At 45.3% G+C, this 27172-nt stretch overlaps 1 protein-coding gene across 3 annotated transcripts in view; it reads left to right on the top strand.

The window, feature by feature from the left end:
- FBXL15 (F-box and leucine rich repeat protein 15) overlaps positions 1–20208 on the top strand; it is a 48025-nt gene extending 27817 nt beyond the window's left edge. For all 3 annotated transcript variants that reach the window (XM_077454476.1, XM_077454478.1, XM_077454477.1), the window contains 3 exons: positions 2764–2923; positions 16926–17428; positions 19473–20208. In XM_077454476.1, coding sequence (XP_077310602.1) covers positions 2764–2923; positions 16926–17428; positions 19473–19662 — 853 coding nt within the window. In that variant the 3' untranslated portion in view covers positions 19663–20208. The remainder of the gene's footprint in view (positions 1–2763; positions 2924–16925; positions 17429–19472) is intronic.
- The last annotated feature ends 6964 nt before the right edge of the window (positions 20209–27172 follow it).

The following is a 27172-nucleotide window of genomic DNA, read 5'->3' as shown; positions in this document are numbered from 1 at the left end:
TGACACTATTTTGGGGCCATTGTCATTTATACAGTGGTCAGAGCTATAAAAATGCATTGATTACTGTGTAAATTACACTGGCAGTGAAGGGGTTAACCACTAGGGGGCGATGAAGGGGTTAAGTGTGTCCTACGGAGTGGTTCTAACTGAGGGGGGAGCTACATGTCGCATGACAGCGATCACTGCTCTCGATGACACAGAACAGTGATCTCTGTCCTGTCACTAAGCAGAACAGGGAAAAGCTTTGTTTACCTCTCCCTGACACGATTATGGGCACCCGGCGGACATCTAGTCCATAGGACCCGCGGTCACCGCTTCTTAAAGGGGACTTAACTGTACCCCCTTTTGCCCACCAGTGCCATTCTGCCAACGTAAATCGGTGTGCGCAGGTTGGCAATCGGTTAATAAACGCATTCACATCACATTCTATGTTGATACCAAAGGAACTATAGGTTTTAGCCTTATATAGCCATTCAGTTTCAAGCCTGGAAACTCCTCTGATCATATGACTCCCTCTCCAGTTACCAACATATTTGTCTATCCCCAGAAACACTGTGCTCTTTGGGTCCTGATTGTGATGGGTGTCATGTTTTGAAAGGCCACACACACACGCGCACACACACAACACTAAACAGTTATTACATTTGTGAAATTTCTTACTGTTTAAGAGATATGTCTGTTTAATTTTGAGGAAGTCAGCTCTGTGATTCAAAAAATGCAGCTTGTATTCTGGCAAGGAGGAGGTGTTAGAACAATGATTGCATCATATCCTCTTCTCCCTCTCTAAACTGTAATTAGACTACATTTCCCATGAATCCTTGGGATGGGAGCGAATGAACACTAGGCTTGTACATGTAAATGGGAACTCGCCCACTTTAACATAAATCACACCCCTCATTCTGCAGCCAGCAAACCATACATAACATACAGTTTGATAGGGTACAGCCTTATAAATGCAAAGATTTTTTATATAAATGCATATTAATGCATTTAATATAAATGCAAGCCAGTGCAACGTGTCAGGGACCACCATTGCTGCATGTCAGGGACCACTAGTAAAGATTATCAGTGCCCATTAGTGCTGTGACACCAATGCCTTATCAGTGCAGTGCCTATCAGTGCGGTTTCAACAGTGCCCTTTGCGGTGACACCACCAGTGCCGAATGTCAGAGACCACTAGTAAAGATTATCAGTGCGGTGTCATCAGTGCCCATCAGTGCAGTGCCACCAGTGCGGTTTCACCAGTGCCCTTTAGTGCTGTGACAGCACTAGTGCTGCATGTCGGGGACTGCCAGTGCCGAATGTCAGGGACCACTAGTAAAGATTATCAGTGCCCATTAGTGCGGTGTCACCAGTGCCTTATCAGTGCTGAGACACCAATGCCTTATCAGTGTGGTGATATCAGTGCAGTGCCACCAGTGCCCATCAGTGCGGTTTCACCAGTGCCCATTAGTGCGGTGACACCACCAGTGCCGAATGTCAGGGACTACTAGTAAAGATTATCAGTGCCCATCAGTGTCGTGTCACCAGTGCCTTATCAGTGCTGTGACACCAATGTCTTAGCAGTGCCCATCAGTGCAGCGACACCGGTGCCTTATCATTGCCCATTGGTGCGGTGTGACCAGTGCCTTATCAGTGTCCATCATTGCAGAGCGGGGAGAGTTACAGATAATCGCTTGTGGTACAGCCCCGCCTCCCTGCACCAGAATTGTGATTGACAGTGCACTGTTCCAATGTGCAGGGAGGAGGGTTTGTACCAGAAGCAGTGTTTTTACATACTGTACAGATCTGTCAGCCCGAGATCCGCTCTGTCCTGATTATCTGTAACTCTCCTTGCATTGGAGAGAGAGATGACGAACGGGCGGTGCCGGCGGAGGGGGGAGTTCTGCTTTAAGGACAATATCTTTAAGCGCTGCACCCTTTTTTTTCAAGTAAAAGTGCTTATTTAATTCAGTTGTTTCCATCACATAAATAAAGTCATTGTTTCATGTCTGTGCACATATAAAATGACATTAAAAGAGAAATAAGGGTTTTCTTTTTTTTTTTTTAAATCATACTGACCTAGGTGAATGCAGCATTGGTCCGATCCTGCATCTGTCCCCCGCTGGATCAATGATCGCTCAGTTCTCAGTACTCCGTGAGCAGAGAGCTGGTGACACACCGACTCTCTGCTCATTGCACAACGAACTTCACTCTTGTGATCCACAAGAGAAGTACAGCCATACGAAAAAGAGCCTTCACGTCTGGTATGAATTTTAAAAATGGCTTGAGCCCCCCCCCCAATGTATAATAAACCATTCCGCAACCCCCCCTTCCCAAAAGCCCCTTGTCCCCATGTTATTGAGAACAAGGGTCTCTTCTCCACAACCACTGCTAAATATTTTACTTCCTGTTGCAGCCAAAAGGGCCGGTCTGCGGTAAAAATAAGGTGCAAAAAAAACACAGTAGTGAATTGAGCCCCTAGTCTACTTCTGCTACATAAAAAAACACATGAAGCATAACAAATATGTAGAAAACGCATGTTGTCACACTACAAAGCACACTGAAAAACGCATCATGCTGCAGCAGCAGTAGTGTAAACCAAGGCATAGGGTAAGTGGATGGAAGGTGATATTTATCTGTATTATGTGCAAGCTGCATATGTAATATTTCATTTATTTTATATGGTGGGCTGCTTGTTCTTTTCAGTCTATATTACAGGGTAGTATAAATAATAAATACATCTTGCATTGTTCTAGTTCTTGTTATTCTGTTTATCTCCAGTCTCCATCTGTTGGATCTGCCTTGGGAAGATGTGTTGGTCCCTCATATCCTGTCCTATTTACCGCTACGACACATCATAACTCTGCAGAGGGTCAGCAAAGCTTTTCAGTGCTTAGTGCAGCTCTATCTGGCCAACTGTCGTAGCTTTGACTCCACACAGGTATTGTTTGTGTTCAGTTTTTGAGAGATTGAATGTCCTGTAAATGTTTCTTAAAGTGATATTAAAGGCTGTATTTTTTTCTATTGAAATAAAAAGGGGATTTACTTACCCGCTACAGTGGTGCACTGTCCGACATCGGATGTGATTTGCACTGAACTACAGTGCAAATCACATGCAATGTCTGTGCGATGCAAACTCAGCCATACAGATTGGTTGAAACTTGCATCGCATTCGGACCAAACTCACACAGGACCCTTTTTTTTGGTCTGCAACAGAATCGGATCACATGGGTGTTCACACCCATGCAATCCGATTCCTGTCTGATTGACAGTTCGCACTGCGATATGCAAACTAATTTGGGGCTGTCATTAACTTTCTATTGACACTCCCAGCAGTTCGCATATGGCAGGGTGAACTGCCTGCAAGTCGCGTGGGATGCGGCAGTAGATTTGCAGGGTTCTCGCATCGCACCTATGTGAACCCAGCCTAAGATTATGGTCTTACATTGGTTAATGAAGATACTGCTTCTCAGTTCTCATGTTGCAGTGCAGTAATAAGGAACCATTCACTTAGTTCATAATGATTACGGTATTGTTCAGCAAAATAAACTCTTCTGTATACTTTTTTAAATACCACAAATGTGTTGAACTTATTTTGACCCTCTCTGGCTTTTTTTACCTGTGCTAAAAGTAATGTATTAAAATTGTAAAAAATAGCCTTCTGACTGTACAGTATAAAATTATTCAAATGTCTTGATGTATACTTTTTTTACGGAGAGGATCATGTAGGCTACCATTGCAGACCTCCTCCTCTCACTGTCGTCAGTACTTTACTAAAGGTAAATGGGCTGTTCATATTGCAAGAGAAGTTCCTTCTTTGGAAGGAAATTTGCCCCAGAGTTTAGTGAATGTGGTGACATTTCATGTTAGAATATTCAATCACGTGCAAGGAAAACAAAAACACCACAGGGGCACAGAAGGGTGGCGTATAAAGATTTGAAATATGTTTGCTGGTAATTGAAGTTGCTCAATTTTTTCTGCTTAATTTTTTTTGTTCAGTTCCACCCTAAAGTGGAGCTTCCGCTCATTGGAACCCTCCCCCCCTCCGGCGCCACAATTGGCACCTTTCACGGGGGAGGGGGGTGCAGGTACCTGTACAGTACAGGTATCTGCACCCACTTCCAGCGTAGATTCTGCAGAAGCTACGCCCCTTTCCGCAGAATCTACGCCCCTTTCCGAAGGTCCCCTGCTGCCTGCTGGGAAACACACGGATCCCAGAGACAGCGGGGACCATCCTTATTGCGCAGCGCGACTCGCGCATGCGCAGTAGGGAACCGGGAAATGAAGCCGTAAGGCTCCACTTCCTGATTCCCATACCCAAGATGGCTGCGGCAGCACCCGAGAGACGATCGAGAGATCGGCTTTGGGTGCCGACATCGCGGGCGCGCTGGGCGGGTAAGTGTCATTATTTTAAAAGTCAGCAGCTGCAGTATTTGTAGCTGCTGGCTTTAAAAAAAATAAAAATAAAACAGCGGACTCCCGCTTTAATGTTACATTCGAGATTTTGGAAGACTGAGCCAACCTTTCTTCACAAGTAGGAATGATCACAGGATTGTCAGCCGACGCCAAGAGCTTATGTAAACGATGCCTATTACCATTATGGCATGGGCTAGCAGCGCAGTGCTAGACATAAAGCGTTGCATGATCTCCACCTTAGCAGGGAGGCTTCTCTGATTTCCATCAAGGAAGCTATGGGGAACATTTGTAAAATTAGAGCTTGCTGAAGATCAGGACATTTTCTTCACATTGCCTATGTTTTCAATAAGTGCTTGTTTGTACCATACAATTGCATAATTTTTACTGTGAACTCCGTAATTAGCAAAATTGCCATATTTAGCAACCCTCAGATTTTGTTCGTTGCCAAGATGGAGGCGGTGTGTGGGCGCAAAGGTGCTAAAAAGCGCCCCCCCCATCTTCTGGGGAGAGCTCTGACGCAGACTCGGGCCCTGCTGAGGCTGGTGACCCCTGCTCTCTCGTTTCAGATGACGCTGACCAGGACCGTCCGTGACAAATCGCTTGTTGGAGCACTTATCACAGCTGTGCGTGATACCCTGAAGATTTAGGAGCCAGCAGATCCATCTGCTGATGTAGCGGTCCCTTTTGGGTCCTGTAAGCCAGCACGTTCAGCTAAGGTGTTCCCATATCTGACTTATTTTGACAAGTTCATTTACAAGGAATGGGGTCGCCCCCGCAACAGGCCTTTTTGGTCCCCAAATACATGGCGGTGCGTTACCCTTTTGAGGAGAGCCTTCTCAAAAAGTGGTCGGCTCCTCCGGTCGTGGACCCCCCCCCCCCAGTATCCAGGTTAAACAAAGTAACCACGATCCTGGTAGAAGGGACTCCTGCATTTAAGGATCCCACAGACAGGAAAGCCGAGGCAGTGGCTTGTTCCTTGTTTACAGTTGTGGGGTCAGCCGTTCGACCAGTACTGGCATCCGCACTTGTGTATTGCAGACACTGAGTGGGCAAAACTGTTGCACCACGAATTGGAAGAACAACAGGCTTCTCCTGTGTGTGTGGAACTAGCAGACCAACTAGTGCAAGGCCTTAAGTACATTTGTGACGCAGCCCTGGATACTCTTCCCCTGTTGTCCAGTGTCAGCAGTGGTGCTGCGGCGCCTGATTTGGCATCCAAGAAAGCCCTGACAGATCTTCCCTTCCTTGGTGACCGACTCTTTGGAGCCTCTTTGGATGATATTATTAAAAATACCACAGGTGGTAAGAGTACACTACTCCCACAGGCCAGGAAGGCTAAGGAGCCACGCCATAGGCAAGGGCCTCATTTTCCGCTCACAAGCGTTTTTTTTTCGTCCGCCCATGGGCTTCAGCAAAACATCCCCAGCCCGACAGGATGACCACGGAAGGACAGAAACGTCCCTGGAACCGCAAGCCTGCGAACAAAAGTGATACCACATGGTTTGTCCCCACCCATGACTTGGGTGGGGGGTCGCCTTCGGGAGTTTGCAGCCCGGTGGTCCTCTCGACTGTCCAACCAATGGGTCTGCGATCTGATTTCCTACGGCTACAAGATAGAGTTCCTCTCTTGTCCACAAAACAGATTATTCCCCTCCAGCATACCCGTTCTCCCGGCTCGCCGGGAAGCCCTCTTGGGGGCAGTAAGGGACCTGATGAATCGTGGGGTGATTGTACCTGTTCCAGAATCGGAACGTTTCCAGGGGTTCTACTCAAACCTGTTTGTAGTTCCCAAGAAGGAAGGGGTACGTCCAATCTTGGATCTAAAAGCCCTCAATTACTTTGTGAAAGTGCAGAGGTTCAGAATGGAATCAGTTCGCTCAGTAGTCGCTGCACTCCATCAAGGGGACTCCCTGGTGTCCTTAGACATCCGGGATGCGTACCTGCACATACCCATATGCCTTCGGCATCAAAAGTTTCTGCGGTTTGCAGTCGGGGAAGCTGGCTCCAGTTTTGGCGTTGCTGCGGCAACGCGGGATCGCGATCGTGGGATACCTAGACGATCGCCTCCTGAGAGCATCTTCCACCTCAGAGTTAGAAGAGGATGTGGCAATCACCATGCAGACCCTGCAAGAATTTGGGTGGCTGTTGAAGCTTGCTGCTGGACTCCAGAGAAGCGAGAGTGTTTCTCCCTTCAGACAAGCTGCAGACTCTCAGAGCCGCGGTGAAACTGCTGATGAACCGCAAGTGGTCGTTGCTTCGCTTCTGCATGCGAGTCCTGGGACCCATGGTGACCTTCTTCGAGGCAGTACCATATGCCCAGTTCCACACCAGAGTTCTGCAGAAGGACATTTTGACAGGGACAGGGAAGTGGGACAAATCTCTGTTGTCCTTGGATTGGCAGATCCAGGTGAGCCAGTTGGTCAGAGATTCCCTGATCTGGTGGCTGAGCTCCCCGGTGCTTCAGCCCGGGAAGTAGTTCCTAGCTCTGAAGTGGACGGTGATCACAACGGATGCCAGCTTATCCAGCTGGGATGGAGTAATGGGGGTTCGGTCAGTTCAGGGCCTTTGGTCGACGGAGGAATCAAAGTAGACGATCAAGGGCGATCAGGCAATGCCTCTCCACATGGTCGACGAGACTACAAGGGCGTCCGATCAGGATCCAGTCAGACAACACCACTGCAGTGGCATACGTCAATCACCAAGGAGGATCAAGAAGCTTAGCCGCCGCACGGGAGGTCGCTCACATACTTCGGTGGGCAGAGCGACATGTGTCGGCCATTTACATCCCGGGAGTAGAGAACTGGCAGGCGTACTACCTAAGTCTCCAGGTGCTGGACCCAGGAGAATGGGCGTTGCATCCGGAGGTATTCATGCAGCTGTGCCTGCGGTGGGGCACACCGGACGTGGATCTTCTGGCCTCCCGTCTCAATCGGAAGGTACCGAGGTGCGTGTCCAGGACAAGAGATCCTTGGGCAGACGCGCTAGTGGCTCCGTGGGATCAGTATAAGCTGATCTACGCCTTTCCTCCACTAAAGCTGCTACCACGTCTGCTCCGCAGAGTGGAAGTCGAGGGGATCCCAGTAATTCTGGTTGCCCCAGATTGGCCTCAGTGGCCTTGGTACGCAGACGTAGTGTGGCTGGTGGCAGACGGACCTTCTTCTGTCTCAAGGTCCGATTCTCCATCCTGCTTTACCATCACTGGCTTTAACGGCATGGCTATTGAGAGCCAGGTGTTGAGGAACCAGGGTCTGTTGGACTCGGCGATCCCCACTATGCTGAGAGCACGGAAATCCTCTTCTGGGAAGATTTATCATCGTACCTGGAAGGCTTACATCTCCATGTGTGAGGAGAAAGGATGGCATCCGCTCTCCTTTTCTATATCCAGGATTCTGCTGTTTCTTCAGCAATGAGTAGACCAGAAATTGGCGTTAAGCACCATTAAAGGACAAATATCAGCCTTGGCTGTCTTTTTTTCAGTGACCCCTGGCGTCTTTGTTCAAGGGGTGCGACATGTAGTCCCTTGTGGTGTTTTTTTCTATGCACTGTGGTTTTTTGTGGGTAGATTTATACTAGTTCCCACTTGCCATGGTAGATGAAGTTTTTATGCTGTTTTCCCACCCCTTGTTTGGCACTGCTTGGGGACATCCCAATGGCTAAGAGAAGAGCTGTGTCGGTCGGTGAATATAAGAGAAAATAGGATTTTTGTACTCACCGTAAAATCCTTTTCTCTGTAATTCACCGATCATGCAGTAACCCACAGATCATTGTTTAAATTATTAGGCCTATTCTTATAATATCACTTGACAGCACAAGAGTTATTCACTAACACGTAATTTGGCATAACCAGATACTGTTCGGACGATGGTTTACTAACGGGCTCCTTTGAACAGAGCAGTGACGACAACATCTGGCCAATCACCACATTTTAGAGCTAAGACTGTTTATAGACATTAGTCAATTTTCACCCAATCTAGCTGATTATCATTTTCATATAATTGTGTGTGTGTGTGTGTGTGTGTGTGTGTGTATGTGTATATATATATATATATATATATATATATATATAAAATTATATCACTATATGTTAATATATATAATATTAACATACAGTGACATCTGCAGACACTCCCTGGATAACCGACTAGATCGCATCAGTGTATTTTTGTCTGTGTTCTTGTTGCAGGTTTTCCCTCACTTCCTGTCTGCTAAAATGTTGACAAGACAGGAAGTGAGAGAAAGTATACTGTATCTACCAAAACCACAGAAAAAAAGTGTAATCTTATCCCAATCTGTCCAAAACTTTTTTTTTTTTACTGTCCTTTTGCAGTGGGGCAAAAAGTATTCATACCCCTTGAAATTTTCCACATTTTGTCATGTTACAACCAAATAACCTAAATGTACTTTATTGGGATTTTATTTGATAGAGCAACAGAAAGTGGCATATAATTGTGAAGTGAAAATTATAAAATTATAATGATAACCGGATTTTCAGGGGGACCTAATCGGATCGACTGTGTAAAAGGGGCCCTGGACTGTTTCTAAATTACTAGGAAGCAATAATGGGTACAATAATTAGATTGGTGGTTGGAGGCACTCCTCACACATATATAGAACTTTAGAACAGAAGCCACTCTTGAAGATATGCCTTTTTTTGTGGAAAAATCTGATCTAAAAAAATCATTTTATAGTAACCTCCTTTTTGTTCCAGTTGTGTAGTTTCAGAGTAATCAAAGATTAAAAATATTGTAAGTTTTCTAATTGTGCATGCTTTTTTTTTTTTTTTGCTTTTTTTTTAGCTCTAATGCACGATCTGTCATATCAACAAATTAGACTAGGTTTTATTGGTTATGATAAATTTATGCCAAGGTTTTTCATCTGCTACCTAGCTTGGACACAGAAGTAATATGAATTTGATACTTTGATACATTTTCTTCATACAATAGTGTTAATTGTGAAATATAAAGCAGTCAGTAATATTTCCGAAGGAATAATTCTCTTAATCAATAACTATTTGGTCAGGTAATTGGATGTCCACACAATAATATTTATCATCTATGTGGTCACAGGATGTGAATAAAGATGTTGTATGAGTCAGACATTTCTCTCAGAGAAACACTGACCTTTTATATATTGATCAGTAGGTGGCATAGCTGGCTGGAAAATTATGTGCCAAAGCCAGTTACATACAAAGAAAAATAGAGTTAGGTACCTGGTAACTCTTTTTTAAGAAGTCTTCCAGGGCAGCATCCGAGAGATGGGCTCCTCCACCCTGAAACAGGAAACACATTAGTCCACCATTATAAATTTCACAGTCTTACCTGCGTGCCTCAGTTGTATTAAAGCACCAAAGGAAATCCCAGTAAGCTTAAAGCTCCCCCATTGTATCTGGTATTTGTCGTTTTAAGGGTGGAAACTAGTGCTGCCCTGGAAGCCTTCTTAGAAAAAGACTTACCAGGTACCTAACTGTATTTTCTCGAATCGTCTTCCAGGGCAGCATCCAAGAGGGTGTATTAAGCAATACTTACTAGGGTGGGGACAGACACTGGAGCACCTATTGACCAAATGCCTGGTCTTGGTCGGACAGCTGGTCTATACGATAGTGCCTTGCGAAGGTACTGAAGCTTGACCATGTCTCTGCCCTGCAGATCTGCTCCGGAGTTGCCCCTGCTTTCTCTGCAACCAAGGTTGCCCAGGCTCTGGTTGTGTGTTCTCTGATCCCGTCAGGAGGGGTGAGGTTTTGTGCCTCGTAGGTCATCTGTATGGCCATTCTTATCCATCTGCAGATTGTATTCTTAGAAGCCTGCTTCCCTTTTCTGACTCCTGCGTATAGGACAAAAAGATTGGTCGTTCTTCGCCAGTCCTTCGTTCTTTGGAGGTATGTCACGAGTGTGTTTCTAAAGCCCCATACACACTATCAGTTTTTCTGCTGAGTTTTTGCTTCAGGTTTACCAAAACCATGTAGTAGAAGGGCCTGCCTGATTGCATACACATTGAAACTCCTAAGGTTTGACCTCATATTATATGGTTTTGGTAAATCTGAGGAAAAACTCAGCAGAAAAACTGATAGTGTGTATGGGGCATTACATATACTTTTTGTAAGTGTCTCTTTTTTTGCTGTCCATACTTTTTGGAAGTGAAGGGATGATGATATTTTGTGTTCAGTGAAACGTTGAAGAGACCTTGGGTAGGAAAACCAGGTCTGGTGAGAGAATTATCTTGTCTAGATGTAAAGGACCGTATGGTTGCATCATAGACGGGGTTTGGATTTTGCTCACTCTTCTGGCTGACACTAGAGCCACAAGAAGTGCTGTTTTTAGAGTGAGGCTTTTGTCTGAGTTGTCTTCCATCGGTCGAATGGAGGGGAGAGAAGCGTTCTGAATACCTTGGACATGTCCCAAGTTGGAGTTCTATTCATTTTAGCCGGTCTAGCTCTTTTGAGTGACATTAGGAATCGTTTTATCAGCGGATCCTCTGCGAGTCTGGTGTCCCATGAACGAGGACAGTGCTGCCACTTGTACCTTCAGCACGCCTAGGGAGATGTTTTTGTCTGCCCCATCTTGCAGGAATTCTAGAATTGTTGGGATTACCCCTCTGTTGGGAATTTGTTTTTTTCTCACTTTCTCGTAGATTGCCCTAGTCACTGGCTTTCTGCTGTCTAGGATGGTATTGATCACCTTTTGTGACAGTCCTTTATTCTGAAGTCTTATCCTTTCAGTAACCATGCCGAGAGCGTCAGAATCCTGTGGTTTGGATGGTTGACTGGGCCCTGTGATAAAAGATCTGGCCGGTCCGTTAATGTCAGATGAGGTTGGATGCTGAGGTTCTTCAAGTGGCTGAACCATGCCCTTTGGGGCCAGTGCGGTGCTATTAGTATCACCGTTGCTCTCTCTGTCTTTATTTTTTGGATCACTCTTGGTATTATGGCAGTTGGAGGGAATGCATAACACAGTTGTCCTCTCCAGTTTTAGCTGAAGGCCTCTACTCCGCTATTGCCATCTGTGGGATCTAGTGAGAAGAATGTTGGTGATTTTGCATTTGCTTTGGAGGCAAACAGATCTACCTCGGGTATCCCCCACATTTGAGTGATTTGTGCGAAAATCTATTGGTTCAGTGACCACACCGTCTGTTTTATGGTCTTCCAGCTCAGGAAGTCCGCCAGTGTATTGTCTGTCCCTTTCAGGTGGATCCCCGATATAGATCTTATGTTTGGTTCTGCCCATAGCAGGATTGTTTCTGTCAGCCTCATCAAGCTTTGGGACTTTGTCCCTCCCTGCCTGTTTAGGTATGCCACAGTCGTGGTGTTGTCCAATTTGTATTCTTACGTCTCTCCCCTGTATTGCTGGTTTGAATGCTTTTAATGCTTCCTCCACAGCTTTTAGCTCTCTCATGTATGAGGAGGCTTGGGACCATCTGGAACTCAATTTTCCCTGTGTGCAAAGGTCTTCCATGTGTGCCCCCCAGCCTAGGCCGCTGGTATCGGTGGTGATCCTGACTGGGACAGATTGAGCCCATTTGCACGCTTCGATTTATCAAAACGGATGGAGCCACCATTGGAGTGTTTGTTTGACCGTGGCCGGAACAGGAATGGATTTGTCTGGGGATGAGTGGCTGCCATCCCACTAGGACAGAATGTAGTTCTGTAGTGGTCTCATGTGGATCTATGCCCATGTGATGGCTGGTATTGAAGCCATCATCAGCCCAAGTACAGCCAGTCCCTATCTGATTGTAATGGCATTGGTCCCTCTTAGAGAGGTTACTGCCTGCGTTATCTTTTCGCTCTTTTCTTCTGTTAGGAAGATCTTGGTTAGCCTGGAGTCTAGTACATAATCCAAATACACCACTCTCTGGCTTGGGGTCATCTGCGATTTTTCTGCATTCACTATCTGGTTTTGCATGTAGGACATACTTGTGCGCAGGTTGATCTCTAGGGTCTCTGCTGAGTTTGCAAAGAACAGTAGATTGTCTAGGTATGGTATGATGCCAATGCCTTGTTATCTTAGACCTTTTAGCACTGCTGCCATCATCTTTGAAAAGATTCTGGGTCCGAAGATGCCGAAAGGGAGAGCTGTTATTGCAGGTGCAGAGTGGCTGCTGGCCCTTGTATTGTGAACCTCAGGAATTTTTGATGATCCTCCTTTATGGTGACATGTAGGTAAGCATCCTGTAGGTCTATTGTCGCCATAAATGACTCCCGAGGTAGGATGTTTCTGACCAAATAAATAGACTCCATTCTTAATTGGCTTGCCTGACGGTTTTTTCTTTGCAAAAATATGGGAATAAAAACCTTTTTGTTCCTCTTCTTGAGGTACATGGCAAATCACTTTCTGATCTAGTAGATTCTCCAATGACTCTAAATAGGCCTTTGCTCCATCTTCTTCTTTTAGTAGCATGGTTACTAGGTACTTGGTTTGGGGGCGAGAGGAAAATTCTATCGCGTAGACATCCGTTATGGTGAATTCGTTTTTTGTTCCTTCCATTCATTGGTGGGAAAAAGCTGCAAGTCTGCCCCCCCCCACTTGATGGCAGTCATTGTTTTTTGGGTTAGGAGGCTTGAGGATGAATTCACCCTTGCCTTTTTTGTTTTGTTGACCCCAATGCTTCTTTACTCCCGGCTTGTTGAATTTTATGAACTGCCGAAAGGGTGCCTTCCCTTGTTTCCTTTTTGGTTTGGGGAAAACCCTTGTTCTTTGCTGCAGTTCTGTCTAGTACCGTTTCTAGTTCAGGCCCAAACAGTAGGTCTCCAGTGAACGCAGTTCCGCACAGTCTGTTCTTAGAAGAGATATCACCTTCCCAAGATTTCAGTTGAGTGACGCTGTGGCCCTTGAAGATATTCTGAGGCAGCTGCTAGAAAATCTGCCACTCTGGTCGGTGTAGGAATGGATTTTATTAATTCTTCCCTAGGTGTGTAATTTTCTAAAAGTTCCTGAAGCTGGGTTGGCCAGATTAGCAAGGTGCTGGCTGTGCAGGTGGAAGCTATTGTTGGGTTCAGATTCACAGCCCCCGCTTCCCAGGCCCTCTTTAATTGGGCTTCTATTTTATTGTGCATGGGTTCGCTTAAGGTACCTGCGTCGTCAGAGGCTAAGTCAGATTTATTTGTGACCTTTGCCAGAGACGCATTCCACTTTGGGGCATTTAGCCCAGGTTTTGGTGTCTGTCTCCGCAAATGGATATCTACACTTGACTGCAGTTGGTATGAAGAGTTTTTTCTCTGGGTCTTCCCACTCTTTTTTGACCATATCTTTAAGAGTTTGGTGTACAGGAAAAAAAATCCTAGTACCATTTCAGTTGCATCCCTGTGATTTTGAATGCCATCTGTGTTTCTGTTTCTTTGCTATTAGGCCACATGCACAGAGGCGGTTTGGCCCATCAGTGCCAAATCCTGGAAGGCACAGGTGCAGCATCCATCATCCATCTTGGATCTCCACAGCCTGTGGTGGCTAGATGCTTTACTGTGGAGTTCTCTCATTCAGGATCATATATGTTCGACGACAAATGCATCACAATCAGAATTCCTACGTTCTGGGGGCATGGACGCTGCACGTAAGGTTGTATCCTTACATTACAGATTATGCACTGCTCTGCTAATGTGCCTTTCTCCCTTCTCTCACAGCACAGATCTTCTTCTTTGTGCAGAAAATTTTTATGCTCTGGCCCTCTATTGACTATAGAGGCCTCGATGCCATCGCCATTGAGAATCGGTATGCACTACCCTTGATTTCTGAACTTTTTGATAGGCTTCAGAATGCTCACATATTCACAAAGTTAGACCTTCATGGTACATACAATTTGATTAGGATCTGAGAGGGCGATGAGTGGAAGACTGCTTTCAACACCAGAGGTGAGATAATGAGTAAGGATGCTGATGCCAGAACTTGGCTTCTTGAAGCGGTCAACGCTTTCCACAAACTCAAAATGGTCTCTCTCCTGACATCTATTCTCCTATGTCCTAACATTCTCCAGCCTTTCTTGTTGGAAGTAGATGCTTCATCCTTGGGTGTGGGGGCCATTCTTCAAGTGCATAACGGCAAGCTCTGCCCTTGTGCCTTGTTTTTTTAAGAAGTTTTTGGATGCAGAAAGAAATTACACCATCAGGGATTGAGAACTTCTGGTTATTAAGCTGGTGCTGCAAAAATAGTAGCATCTACTGGAGGGATCGTAAGAACATATCCTGATTTACAACGATCAAAAGAATCTGCAGTACTTTCAATTCACCTGATGCTTGAAACACAGACAAGGATGATACACTCTCTTTTTTTGCCAGGATTAATTTGACATTACCTTTTGGCCTGGTTCCAAAAATGGCCATGCTAATGCCTTGTCCAGATCATTTGACATTGCTGACTCTGAATGTCATGTTGAACCAGAACCAATTATTTCTGCCAATCGTATCCTGGCAACTACCTGTCTTCAGTCTTCAAGTATTCCACCTAGAAAAACCTTTTGTTGTGCCCATCCTTCACCTCAAGCTTCTCAAATAGGCACATAACTCCAAACTCTCTGGACATTCTGGTGTACAACATACCTGTGCTTTTCTGCAGTGCTACTACAGGTGGTCCTTCCTTCGAAAAGATGTTGAATATTACATTTAGGCTTGCTCCATTTGTGTGCAGTTTAAGTCTTCCTAAGCTGTTCCAGCAGGTCTCCTTTTACCTCTACCTATTCCAGATGAACCTTGGCATTGCATCTACATTGACTTTTATCTCTGAACTACCCCCCCCAGCAGTCTCCCCCCATTATCTGGGTGGTTGTGGACAGGTTTTCTAAAATGTGTCATTTAACTCCACTTCTGGCACTACCTTCTTCTGTCACTCTGGCTTCCATCTTCATAAAGGTGATCTTTTCTCTTCATAGTATGCACGCACACATTCTCACTGATAGAGGAGTTCAATTTACAGCTCACTTCTGGAGGGCTCTGGCCACATTAATTGGAATCAAGTCTTCTCCTCTGCCTTTTACTCTCAGTCAAATGGGCAAACTAAAAGGGTCAAGCAGAATGTTGAGCGGTATCTACGTGCCTTAATTTCTGCCCATCAGGATGATTGGGTGGATCTTCTATCCTACTCTTAATAACCATGCTAATGTCAGCACTGGTTAGTCTCCCTTATTCAGTGTGTATGGTCATCATCCTTCAGTACCATTTTCCATTCCCATCAGCTAGGCAGATTTTTCCAAGAATTTACATTAAGCAGCTTCCAGGTACAAAGTAGCTGCAGTTCATCATCACCATGTGAGTCCCAAATTTCTTCCTAGCGATAAGGCTTGGCTCCCCACTAAGAATATATGTCTCAGAGTACCCTCAATAAAATGTGTTCCTTGTTTCATTGGTCCCTTTACAATCCTCGATCAGGCTAATCCCATCACTTTCAAGCTCCCTCTCCCTTGACATTTAAGGATTCCTAATGTCTTCCATGTTTCACTCCTGAGACCATACATCATCAATAGGTTTTCTTGTCATCCTTTTCCAATTGTCAATACTATGGATCAGTGTGAAGTGAAGCAAATATTGGATTCCAAATATTCCAGGGGAAGACATATATATGTAATTGATTGGAAAGGATATGGTCCTGCGGAAAGATGTTGGATTCCTTCAATAGATGTTTCTGCTCCCCTGTTTGGCAAAAACTTTTCATCTGAAATTTCCTCTCAAGCCTGGCCCTAAATGAATGAGGAGGTGTTAAAGAGGTGGGGGGGGGGGGGGGTGTACTATCACAGTTGAGCTTACAGTTTTCTGTTTGTGTAATTTTTAGCTCTTTGCTGCAGTCAGGTATGTACTGGCCATTGGGACTACCGGGAGTTTCCCAGTGGGCCGGTTTTAGCAGCCGCCTAATTTGCCTATTGCATCGTTTCTCAACTGGGGAGGTCCATGGCAGTCTACCCGTCAATCACCGACAGCTGGCGCCTGATGGGTAGCTCGAGATTTAGCCAGCATGCAGAGTAGCGCAGGAAGCATCTGTGATAAGTTCTCATGTCATGCTGCTCCCCGGCGGCCCCTCTGCTCTTCTCGTCCATCCCCATTTGCTTGTGACATCATCTGGGATGGATGAGAAGAGAGGAGGGGCCGCCAGGGATCAGCGTGACATGAGAGAAAACTTATCACAGACACTTCCTGCGCTACTCTGCATTTGAAGGAGAAGACTAGTAAAAGCTGTGCCCCATGTGCCCTGTTGTGTTGTGCGCTGTGTCCTGTACCCTGATGTGCATTGTACTCTGATGCACTGTGCCCTGGGCCGGTCTGGATGATGTCCAGGGCAAAGAAGCCTCCTGCACTTCTGACAGTAAACTGGAAATGCTTTCTTTTTTTATATATATTATACAGGAAGAATAAGTTTTCATAGTCTTGAAAATACAGTCTTTACTTGTTCTCATAGAAAACTGACCACTGAGTTAATGTTACAAGATTGCTTGATATCCAAATAAAGCTGCTGAGTGTTGATCTGATTAATTTTGCATGAGAGCAAGTGAATATTTTTACATTGGTTTGTAATATATTTCTATATATATTTACATAAGCCTTTCTATTTTTACAGCTTGGCTCACAATTACCGAAAAATGCTTTTTGCAGTATGCTAAAACACAATTCAGTATTACAAAGACTTGACTTACGAAGCTGTTCTGATTGGTTAACTGATAAGGAGCTTCTTCCCATCATTGGACAGAACCATCATCTTCTTCATATCAATCTTAACAGTTGTGTGCAGCTGAGCCGGCAATCCCTGGTGGCTATATCAATCAGTTGCCCTCACTTACAGAAAATTTGCCTTGGTCACTGTGAATGGGTAGACTGCCTTTCCCTTCGCAGCCTAGCAGATCACTGTAAACATATGGAGACGGTGGATCTGACAGCATGTCGTCAGCTGAAGGATGACGCAATATGTTATTTGGTACAAAAGAGCAAGAGGATGAAATGTCTTTCACTAGCTGTCAATGCAAACATTAGTGATGTTGCTGTAGAAGAAACTGCTAAAAACTGCCGGGATCTAGAGCATCTTGATTTAACAGGATGTCTGCGGGTGAAGAATGAATCCATTAGGTAACAAGTTTTCCCTGTTGTTCCCTGCAATTGTATGAATATCTTATCAAGGAAGCTGTGTATAGGTTTGGTATATAGCTTTATTTTATAACATACCATAAAAATAGTGAAGCTCAGTAGTAAGCCAATCACCCTAAGTACGCTAGAACCCCTAAAAATCTCATTTCTAATTGGTTGCCTTGCTTTTTACCAAATTCTGTTTCTATTTCTTGAAAAAAAAGACCTAGTAATCTGTTCTGGAGTCATGGCATTCCTGTGCTTTGCTCACAAATGAATCATGGGTCTCATCTTCCCTAGTAAATTGCCTGACCTCACTATCCCTTAACCTGCTCAGAATTACATTAGGCGGGTCGACTGCAAGGAGGAAAGGACTGCATGTAGTCGAGGAACTGCTCTATTATAGTGTCTAGTGATTTATTTCTATGATTTACGTAACAGCTTGAGCAAATAAGCTATAAGCACTAAACTGAAAAACATTTAATTGCCTTATTACATTTATTAAGCAGTTTCATTTTTGCAGCAGCACAGTAGATGATTTGTAGCCAGTGACAGCAAGCCGGGCGCTGCAGGCATAATCTTTCTTCTTTGCTTACTGTGCAGTTTTGGAATATCATTAAAAAATAATCACAAGGAAGGTAGACACAAAATCCAGTGTTTCTCCCAAGGAGAATTATCTATTTATATAGCTCATTAGAATGATTAAAAATTATTATAGAGTTTCATTTTAATCTGTACTACTGATGTGGGACCACTGTAATTCTGTACCTGAGAACATCAGTTTAAATGTCAATAAGCTGTTTGACTTCACCTCCCTGAAAGTTCCATATATCTCAGAAGTCCTCAAATGAAGACCCATTGCTTGCTGTTTACTGGCCCCTGAAATAAGAAAGCCCCACATGCTCATCCTTCTCACTGAATGCAAGAACCACTGCATGCAGAGTTGCAGTAAGTGCCAAAAACCAGAACACATTGGGGGTTATTTAGGAAAGGCAAATCCACTCTGTACTGCAAGTGCACTTGAAAGTGCAGTCGCTGTAGATCTGAAATGAGTGGAAGCTCTGTGGATTTCATCATCCAATCATGTACAAGCTAAAATGCTGTGTTAAATTTTCCTTGCATGTCCCCCTCAGATCTATAGCGACTGCACTTCCAAGTGCACTTGTAGGGCAAAGTTGATTTGCCTTTATTAAATAACTGCCATTGTGTTCCAACAACACCCACAGTTCTGTAGCTGGCAGTGTTGGATAGTGTCATCTGCCCAGCTGTGCCTGTATACTGTATTCTCTGGCTCTGGAGTTATCAGGCTAATAGAGGAGTAGTATAATGCCACGTACACAGGACCGGACTTTGACGTGTGTGCAGTGGCCCCCTATTACTCACTTGCGCACAATCATCTTCCAGCGATGTCAACGAGTGTCTTGGCCATCCCGGACTCTCCCTCCTGATTGGCTGAGACACATCAGCGGCACCATTGGCTCCTGCTGCTGTCAAAGTGAGTTAGCCAATCAGGAGAGAGAGGGGCCTGGGCAGAACTGCAGCTCCATTTCTGAATGGACACAGAGCTGCAGCTCGGCTTCAGTGCCCCCATAGCAAGCTGCTTGCTGTGGGGGCACTCAACAGGAGGGAGGGACCAGGAGCACAGAAGAGGCACCCGAAAAAAGTAGGATCTGGGCTGCTCTGTGGAAATCCACTGCACAGAGCAGGTAAGTATAACATGTTTATTATTTTTATAGAAAAAGAAAAACCAAGACTTTACAATCACTTTAACAGTTCCTAGATGCGCAAATTTTATATATAAACGCAGCTACACAGAATGCATCTAAATGCTGCTGAATGTCTAGGTGCATTCAGCAATAGAAAGGCATTGCTTTCAGAAATTGGCTCCAAGCGTCTCTGGACACATGTATTTTTATGCTTGTGTCAATGAGGAAATCCTAATGATCTTTCCAGCTATTTATGCTCACAATGCAGTTAATTACCTACAAAACAGCTATGGTTTTCTTTAAGAATGATATTGAGATAAACTTTCTCTTTTCTCCTGCAGAACCTTAGCTGAGTACTGTACAAAACTGAAATCCCTCAAAGTGAAGCACTGCCACAATGTGACAGAATCCAGTCTAGGAATACTACGGAAGAGAGATGTAACATTGGACGTGGAGCCTCCATTACAACGAGCATTGGTTCTCTTACAGGATGTTGTTGGATTTGCACCGTTTATTAACCTTCAAATATAGCAGTATTTCCAGAGCCCGTTTAGCTGCCATGATCACATTCTCTACTACTGCCAAAAAGAAAGCAGTCATGCCCCATAACACTACCACACGGGCACGCTGCAGCCAGACTTTACAGCAGCTGTAAATGTTTTAAAAGGCGATGTGAGGACGGAGGACATTACTTTGTGTCTGGAGGCAGCCTGGTTTTACTGCCATAATTCAACAGGAGGTTGATGGTGATTATTAGCACATCAGGATGTTTGATTTGTTGACCTTTTTTACAGAGCGCAAAGCGGCAGGCTGCCCCGCTGGTGACACTACGGATGGGTTTATTTATTACTGCAGAACCAGATAAGACATATTTATATTGTATCTTGCACTCTAGCTAACATCATGCTGTGACTGAAACCTGGCTCACACAGAGCCAAGACACAAGAATAAACCTGTGTGTATGTGTATAGATACACACACACATATCAAATATCAATTAACAACTTTTTGTTCTGTGGTGTTATATATTTGATCTTAACGTGATTCAATAAATGAAGTACGGTAATTGTAATTAAATTCTTAATTTTGTTGTTGTTTTTATTTACATACATTGGATAACTACACATTGGAGATCCTAAAGCATCAGAACACACCAGACACAATGGGGCTGATTTAGTGATACTGAAGAAAAGAAGCATTCATTTTGGAGTCTTGCTAACAGCAAGGTTTCAGTTTTTATAAACAACAAAAAAAAAGTTTGGGCTATATTAACCACTTGAGCTCCAGAAGGTTTTACCCCCTTCATGACCACAGCATTTTTTTGCTGTTCAGCACTGTGCTATTTTAACTGCCAATTGCACAGACATGCAACACTGTTACGCAAATTACTTTTTTATTTTTCTTCCTTTTCTATTCTAAAAATCTTGCGATTTAAACAAACAATAAAAAAAGTTAAACACACGATGTGTTCTACTTTATGATAAAACATATGTAATAAAATCAAATTTCTTTGTTAATTTAGGACATGTATTCTGCTATGTCTTTGGTTAAAAAATAAATGAATCCCGATGAGTTTAATTGGTTTGCGTTAAAGTTATAACATCTACAAACTATGGTGTGTATATACAGTTGTGCCAAGTTTACACACCCTGGTAGAATTTATGATTTATTGACCATATGATTTATTGACCATTTTTCAGAGAATATGAATGATAACACAAAAAGGTTTCTTTCACGCATGGTTAGTGTTTGTCTGAAGCCATTTATTATCAATCAACTGTGTTTACACTTTTTAACTCACAACGACAACAGAAACAAATCAAATGACCCTGATCAAAAGTTTACATACCCTGGTGATTTTGACCTGATAACATGCCCAAGTTGACACAAAGGGGTTTGAATGGCTATTAAAGGTGTAACCATCCACACCTGTGCACTGTTTGCTTGTAATTAGTGTGTGTATAAAAGGTCAATGCGTTTCTGGACTCCTGACAGACCCTTGCATTTTTCATCCAGTGCTGCACTGACGTTTCTGGATTCTGAGTCATGGGGAAAGCAAAATAATTGTCAAAGGATCTGCGGGAAAAGGTAGTTGAACTGTATAAAACAGGAAAGGGATATAAGAAGATATCCAAGGAATTGAGTATGCCAATCAGCAGTGTTCTAAACTCTAATCAAGAAGTGGAAAACGAGGGGTTCTGTTGAAAACAAACTACGGTCAGGTAGACCAACTAAGATTTCAGCCACAGCTGCCAGTAAAATTGTTTGGGATGCAAAGAAAAACCCACAAATAACTTCAGGTGAAATACAGGACTCTTACATTCCTGTTTCTAAGAAAACCAGAGTTCCCAAGTATGCTCTCTGCTCACGTGGCCTGCGGGCATCCAGGGACAGGAGAACCCGGTACAGATATGACTCCATGCCATCACAGTATGTTCCAAGCCATGAAGCTGAAGTCCTTACCCCACAAAGCCTAGATGCTCCTAAGGTCAACTCCATGGTGGTCAGTTCATTATGTAAGGGCTTATCTAGGTTGGAGTCCATAGTGCAGAGATGTACGCTCACCCTTGGAAATAGACACAGCCCACAGTAACAAACAGATAAGCTACCTGGGCTGTGAATCTGTGCACGGGGGCTTGACAGGAAAAGCCAAGGGATCGTCGAAGAAAGCCGTTGTCCGGGATTCCAGAAGTCAGCATAAACTAAATACAAGCCAGGGTCAGAAGCCGGGGTCAGTCTGGGAACACTGTAACTTTGAACACAGGAACACAGGTACCTTTGGTGACAAGAGACAATGAACTGACCAAGCCCTTAGAGTGAAGTGGTGCTTTATACCCAGCTAATTAGGTAACCTGCCACAGCTGATCCAAGAGTAACAGGTACAAACAGAATTGCCCACAGTACTTTATGCAAAACTAGGCATGGCTGGAAAGCAGGCAGAATAGAACAGAGGTGTGGCTCAGGGGTAAATAAACAGGAGCAAGAACAAACAGTCATTGGTTCAATACCACCCAGAGCCACTTGGGGCGCAACCACGCCTGGCCGTCTAAAAGACACGGTAGGGACCGTGACAGGACTCTAAAAACGTGGTGTGGCTGTTTCAAGATGCACAAAAAGGAGGTACTTAAAGAAAGATGGGCTGCAAATGCCACAAAGTACGCCGCTTACAATACGCCAAACAGCACATAAACAAGACTCAAACCTTCTAGCACAAAGTCATTTGAAGTGATGAGACCAAAATTTAGGTTTTTGGCTACAACCATACATTTGGAGAGGATTAAAGTTACACCATTCCTACTGTGAAGCACGGAGGTGGATCACTGATGTGTGAGCTACAAAGGCACAGGAAACTTGGTCAAAATTGATGGCAAGATGAATGCATGTGTTGTATGTTATCAAAAAATGCTGGAAGAACATTTGCATTTCATCAGCCAGGAAGCTGCTCATGGGGCATACTTGGAAATTCCAAAATGACAATGATCCAAAACACAAGGCAAAGTCGACCTGTCATTGGCTACAGCAGAATAAAATGAAGGTTCTGGAGTGCCCATCTCAGTCTCCTGACCTCAAGATCATTGAACTACTCTGGGGAGATCTCAAACATGCAGTTCATGCAGGACAGCCCAAGAATTTACAGGAACTGGAGGCTTTTTGCCAAGAAGAATGTGCAGCTTTACCATCTGAGAAGATAAAGGGCCTCATCCACAAATACCACAAAAGACTTAAATCTGTCAGTGATTTTAAAGGGGGCAATACACAGTATTAAGAACTGGGGTGTGTAAACTTTTGATCAGGGTAATTTGGGTAGTTTCTGTTATCATTATAATTTAAAAAGAGTAAACACAGTTGATTGTTAACAAATGGCTTCAGCCAAACGCTGACAATGAGTGAAAGAAAAGTTTGTGTGTTATTATTCCATTTTTATGAAGGGAAGCAAAATGCCACCACATCCCGCTGAGGACAGAGCTCTGCCTTGTTTACAGCAGGCAGAGCTCCGTCCTATGTCTCTTCCCACTGATCAGCGGGAGCTGGCGGACATCCATTGGCCAGCACCTGCTGATCGACATCTGATATGACAATTGTAGAATCAGAACAGCCGCCCTGGAGCAGTAAATCTGCTATAGGGCTCTCGCTAAGTAGTTAATGTTTAGAATGCATTAAGGTTAAAGAGTTCCACCCAAAAGTCCAACTTCCTCTCATTTGTCTCCTCCCCCCCCTCCGGTGGCATGTTTGGCACCGGGGGGGGGGGGGGGGGCGGATGCCCGGAGTCCGGCCTGTGGCACATTACGTCACAGCTTGGTTCCCTCCTAAGTTTGTAATTTCCACCTAAACCCCGGGCTGGGCTGTGAATGGGGGAACTACGGGTGATGCTGAACCTGGAGGCAACCAATCTGGGTTTAGAAGGGCTCTATGGGCCTGTACTCAAATTCATTCCGCTACTAGTGCTAACCACCTCACCAGCTTGTACTGCAAGTACACTGCTGCATATGAGCATAATCATGCATTTCTAGCACCTCAGTAACCTGGGGTTGGGTACGTCTGATCTAAGCAGGGACCTCCTCTTCATCATCTGAGCTAGCTGTCAGGGTGCCGCTGCTTTCTACAGGATTGTGTTCCATCAGTGAGGATTCCCCTTCACTCTCATCTGACATACTCAGAATCCTGTAGGCCTTTTTACTAGTGTACCTTTTTTGGGACAGTTTGGCCACAAAATTAAAGCAGAGTTCCACCCAAAAATGGAACTTCCACTTATTTGGTTCCTCCCCCTCTCCAGTGTCACATTTGGCACTTTTCAGGGGCGAGAGGGGGAGCATATACCCATCTAATACAGGTATTTGCTCCCACTTAGGCGATCTACGCCATGTCCGGGCCCCTCCTCCAGCCTCCGGCCCCCCCGCCGCTGTCACACTAGTCCCATAAGACAGCAGGAACCACTCGGGACGCACAGCAGAACTCGCACATGAGCACTAGGGAACTGGGCTGTGAAGCCGCAAGACTTCACTTCCTGATTCCCTTACTGAAGGTGCCAGCGCCTCCAACCGGGAGCCGAGGGACGGTCGGGTTCGGGTGAGGACATTGCGGCTCCCTGGACAGGTAAGTGTCCTTATTTTAAAAGTCAACAGCTGCAGTATTTGTAGCTGCTGACTTTTAATTTTATTTTTTTATTTTTTTTGCCAGAACTCCACTTTAACAGATACCTTTGGGAAAAAGAGCTCCTTGCTGTCAGGGACTGTGTGCATTCTAGAAATAGAATTTACCTGCAAGCAGAGATTGGGCCCAATCTTGACAACACTGTTTTGTGTATGATGTATCAGAAATGGCAGTTATCAGACATTATACTGACACTGCACTTGTTGGGGGGTGGGGCTAAACACACGTGTTGGCAGTGAACTGGGCTGATCCTGTTAATTGTATTTTTGGGGATATTATACCAATAGGGACATTAGTCTAGTTCTGATCGTGATCAAAATACTGATTCATTCAGACACTATACTAGTAATGGTGATCAGCAACTTCTAGTGCGACTGTGATAAGAGTGCTAACTGACCCTTGCTGGGAAGGATGCTATTTGAAGTCGTCTGTGACATTTAATACAGTGATCGTTAAAAAAAAAAAAAAAAATGCTGTACACTCTACTGATACTGTGACAGGGCACTCAAAAATGGTTAAATGTGCCTAAGTGTGTGCAAGTGTAGATGTGCTGGTTCTACTCACACAGGTCTGCTTTGTCTCTCTGAACTGAAAAGGGCTCAGGAAGAGGAAACATGCAGTTCCTGTGTCTTCGCTACAGCTGATCAGCAGATTAAAGGCAAACATCATTGGCTGGGGGGGCGTGGCTTGGCTGGACCCAAAGATGGCTGCTTAGACAGAGAGCTCCTGCATACCGAGGACTGCTTTTCGCTATTACGGGGAACCAATAAGCCTGTTTGCAATGGGCAAGTCGCACAAGAACGCTGCGACCTCACAGACACCGAGGGAGACCGGAACGCAGCTCAGCCGTAACACCCCGGAGCTTTTCCGCTCCCTTCGCTCTGACAATCACGAGGCATCTCAGGCCCTGGCTCACCGAGTGCAAAATCAGACTCGCAATCTCACGGAGGTGACACACCAACTACTCACTCCCAACCATCTGTGAGCTTATCGGACTTACAAAAAGTGGCATCAGACATCACAAGAACCCTGTCTGCATCTATCCTGGACCTCAAGACGGACATTCAAGCGGTGGCCACCCGGCTCTCAGATGTGGAGCAAACCACGCAGCTGCATACAGCGGCCATAAGGCAAGTCCAACACACATATGACGCCCAACTGTCCTACCTCTTTGACCTACACCGCCAAGTCGAGGACCTCGACAATAGGGGTCGCGACATAACGTTAGGGTCAGGGAAGTATCGGAGGTTATAGAAGCAGGATCTCTCCCACAAACAATTTGTGCTATTTTTAATGATGGACCGCCCTGCGGACTCCCCCATAGAGATGGAGAGGCTTCATCGAGCCCTCAGACCTCCCCCCCGGGACAATGAACCACCGTGGAATGTGAGCTGTTGTATTGTTAACTTCCCATTGAAAGAAGAAATTTTGCAGAAGGCTAGAGAGAGGGGCCGTGTACTGTACAACGGTGCGGAGGTAAAGCTTTTTCAAGATTTATCACCGACCACCTTGCAGAGCAGAAGAGCTTTACGCCCCCTGCTGGATCTGTTGCAAACCCGCAATATACAGTACCGCTGGAAGTACCCATTTTGTTTGTCAGCATCTGCTAGAGGCCGCACTGCGCTCTTACGCTCGCCGGATGACCTGCAATCCTTTTGCAAGCAGCTTGATTTACCTCTCCCCCAAAGCTCAAAGGCAGCAATCCAGACGGCGGAGATCAAATCCTTCCTCACTTGGAGTCCACGTGTCCCGATGAGACCTGAACCAGCGCAGCCCTGGATTACCAGTGACCCCCTGTAGAGACCGTTCCGAAGCATAGGCTCTCTACAAGCTACAGCTCCGTGCAAGTACTCTTAAGGGTCTGTTCACACAGGGGCAACTCGGATCCAACATTTAAAAAGCAATGTAAGTGAACGAGAGCCGTCTTAATGCACACTACTGAATTCTTTCCGACTTCAGAAAAGGTTCCTGTACTACTTGAATCCGACTTGTAGGCGATCGGTACCCATTGATTTCAACGGAGGTCGCCTCCAAGTCGGATCTCCGTCTATACGGAGGCAACTCTGACAGAATTATCAGCTCTTAAGAGGGCACTCCACGCCAAATTTATGAATAAAAATTTGGCGTGGGTTCCCCCTCCGAGAGCATACCAGGCCCTTAGGTCTGGTATGAATATTAAGGGGAACCCCCTACGCTGAAAAAACTGCGTGGGGGTCCCCCCCTATATCCATACCAGACCCTTATCTGAGCACGCTACCCGGCTGACCAGGAAAGGGGGTGGGGACGAGCCGTACCAGGCCACGTGCCCTCAACATGGGGGATGCCTTGGGGAAGGGGGGGCCGCGCGGGCCCCCCCACCCCAAAGCACCTTGTCCCCATGTTGATGAGGACAAGGGCCTCTTCCCGACAACCCTGGCCATTGGTTGTCGGGGTCTGCGGGCGGGGGGCTTATCGGAATCCGGGAGCCCCCTTCAATAAGGGGGCCCCCGGATACCGGCCCCCCACCCTATGTGAATGAGTATGGGGTACAACGTACCCCTACCCATTCACCTGTGAAAAAAAAAATGTAAAAAAAAAAAAACACAACACAGGGTTAAAATAGTTTATTGCACAGCTCCGGGGGTCTTCTCTCCAGACTCCTCCGCTATCTTCTGCTAGTGGAGGAGCCCGGCTTTCTTCTTCATTGCCGCCCTCTTCTTCAGACTTCGGGGGTCTTGTCCCCCTCTTCGGTTCTTCTGCCGGGCCACCGCGTCTTCTTATAGCTCTTTTACAGACGGTGGCCCGGTCTTCTGTCGCCGCCTTCCGTTGCCAGAGATGCGGTGCGCGGCGACTTATATAGGGACAAGGGGCGGGGTCGCCGGTTGATGTCACATGGTGACCCCGCCCCCTT

This window comes from Lithobates pipiens, unplaced genomic scaffold (genome assembly GCF_037356315.1).
Source record: "Lithobates pipiens isolate NorthernLeopardFrog02 unplaced genomic scaffold, aLitPip1_a1.2 Scaffold_25, whole genome shotgun sequence".
Taxonomy (NCBI): domain Eukaryota; kingdom Metazoa; phylum Chordata; class Amphibia; order Anura; family Ranidae; genus Lithobates; species Lithobates pipiens.
This window is presented reverse-complemented; position numbering and strand designations above follow the sequence as displayed.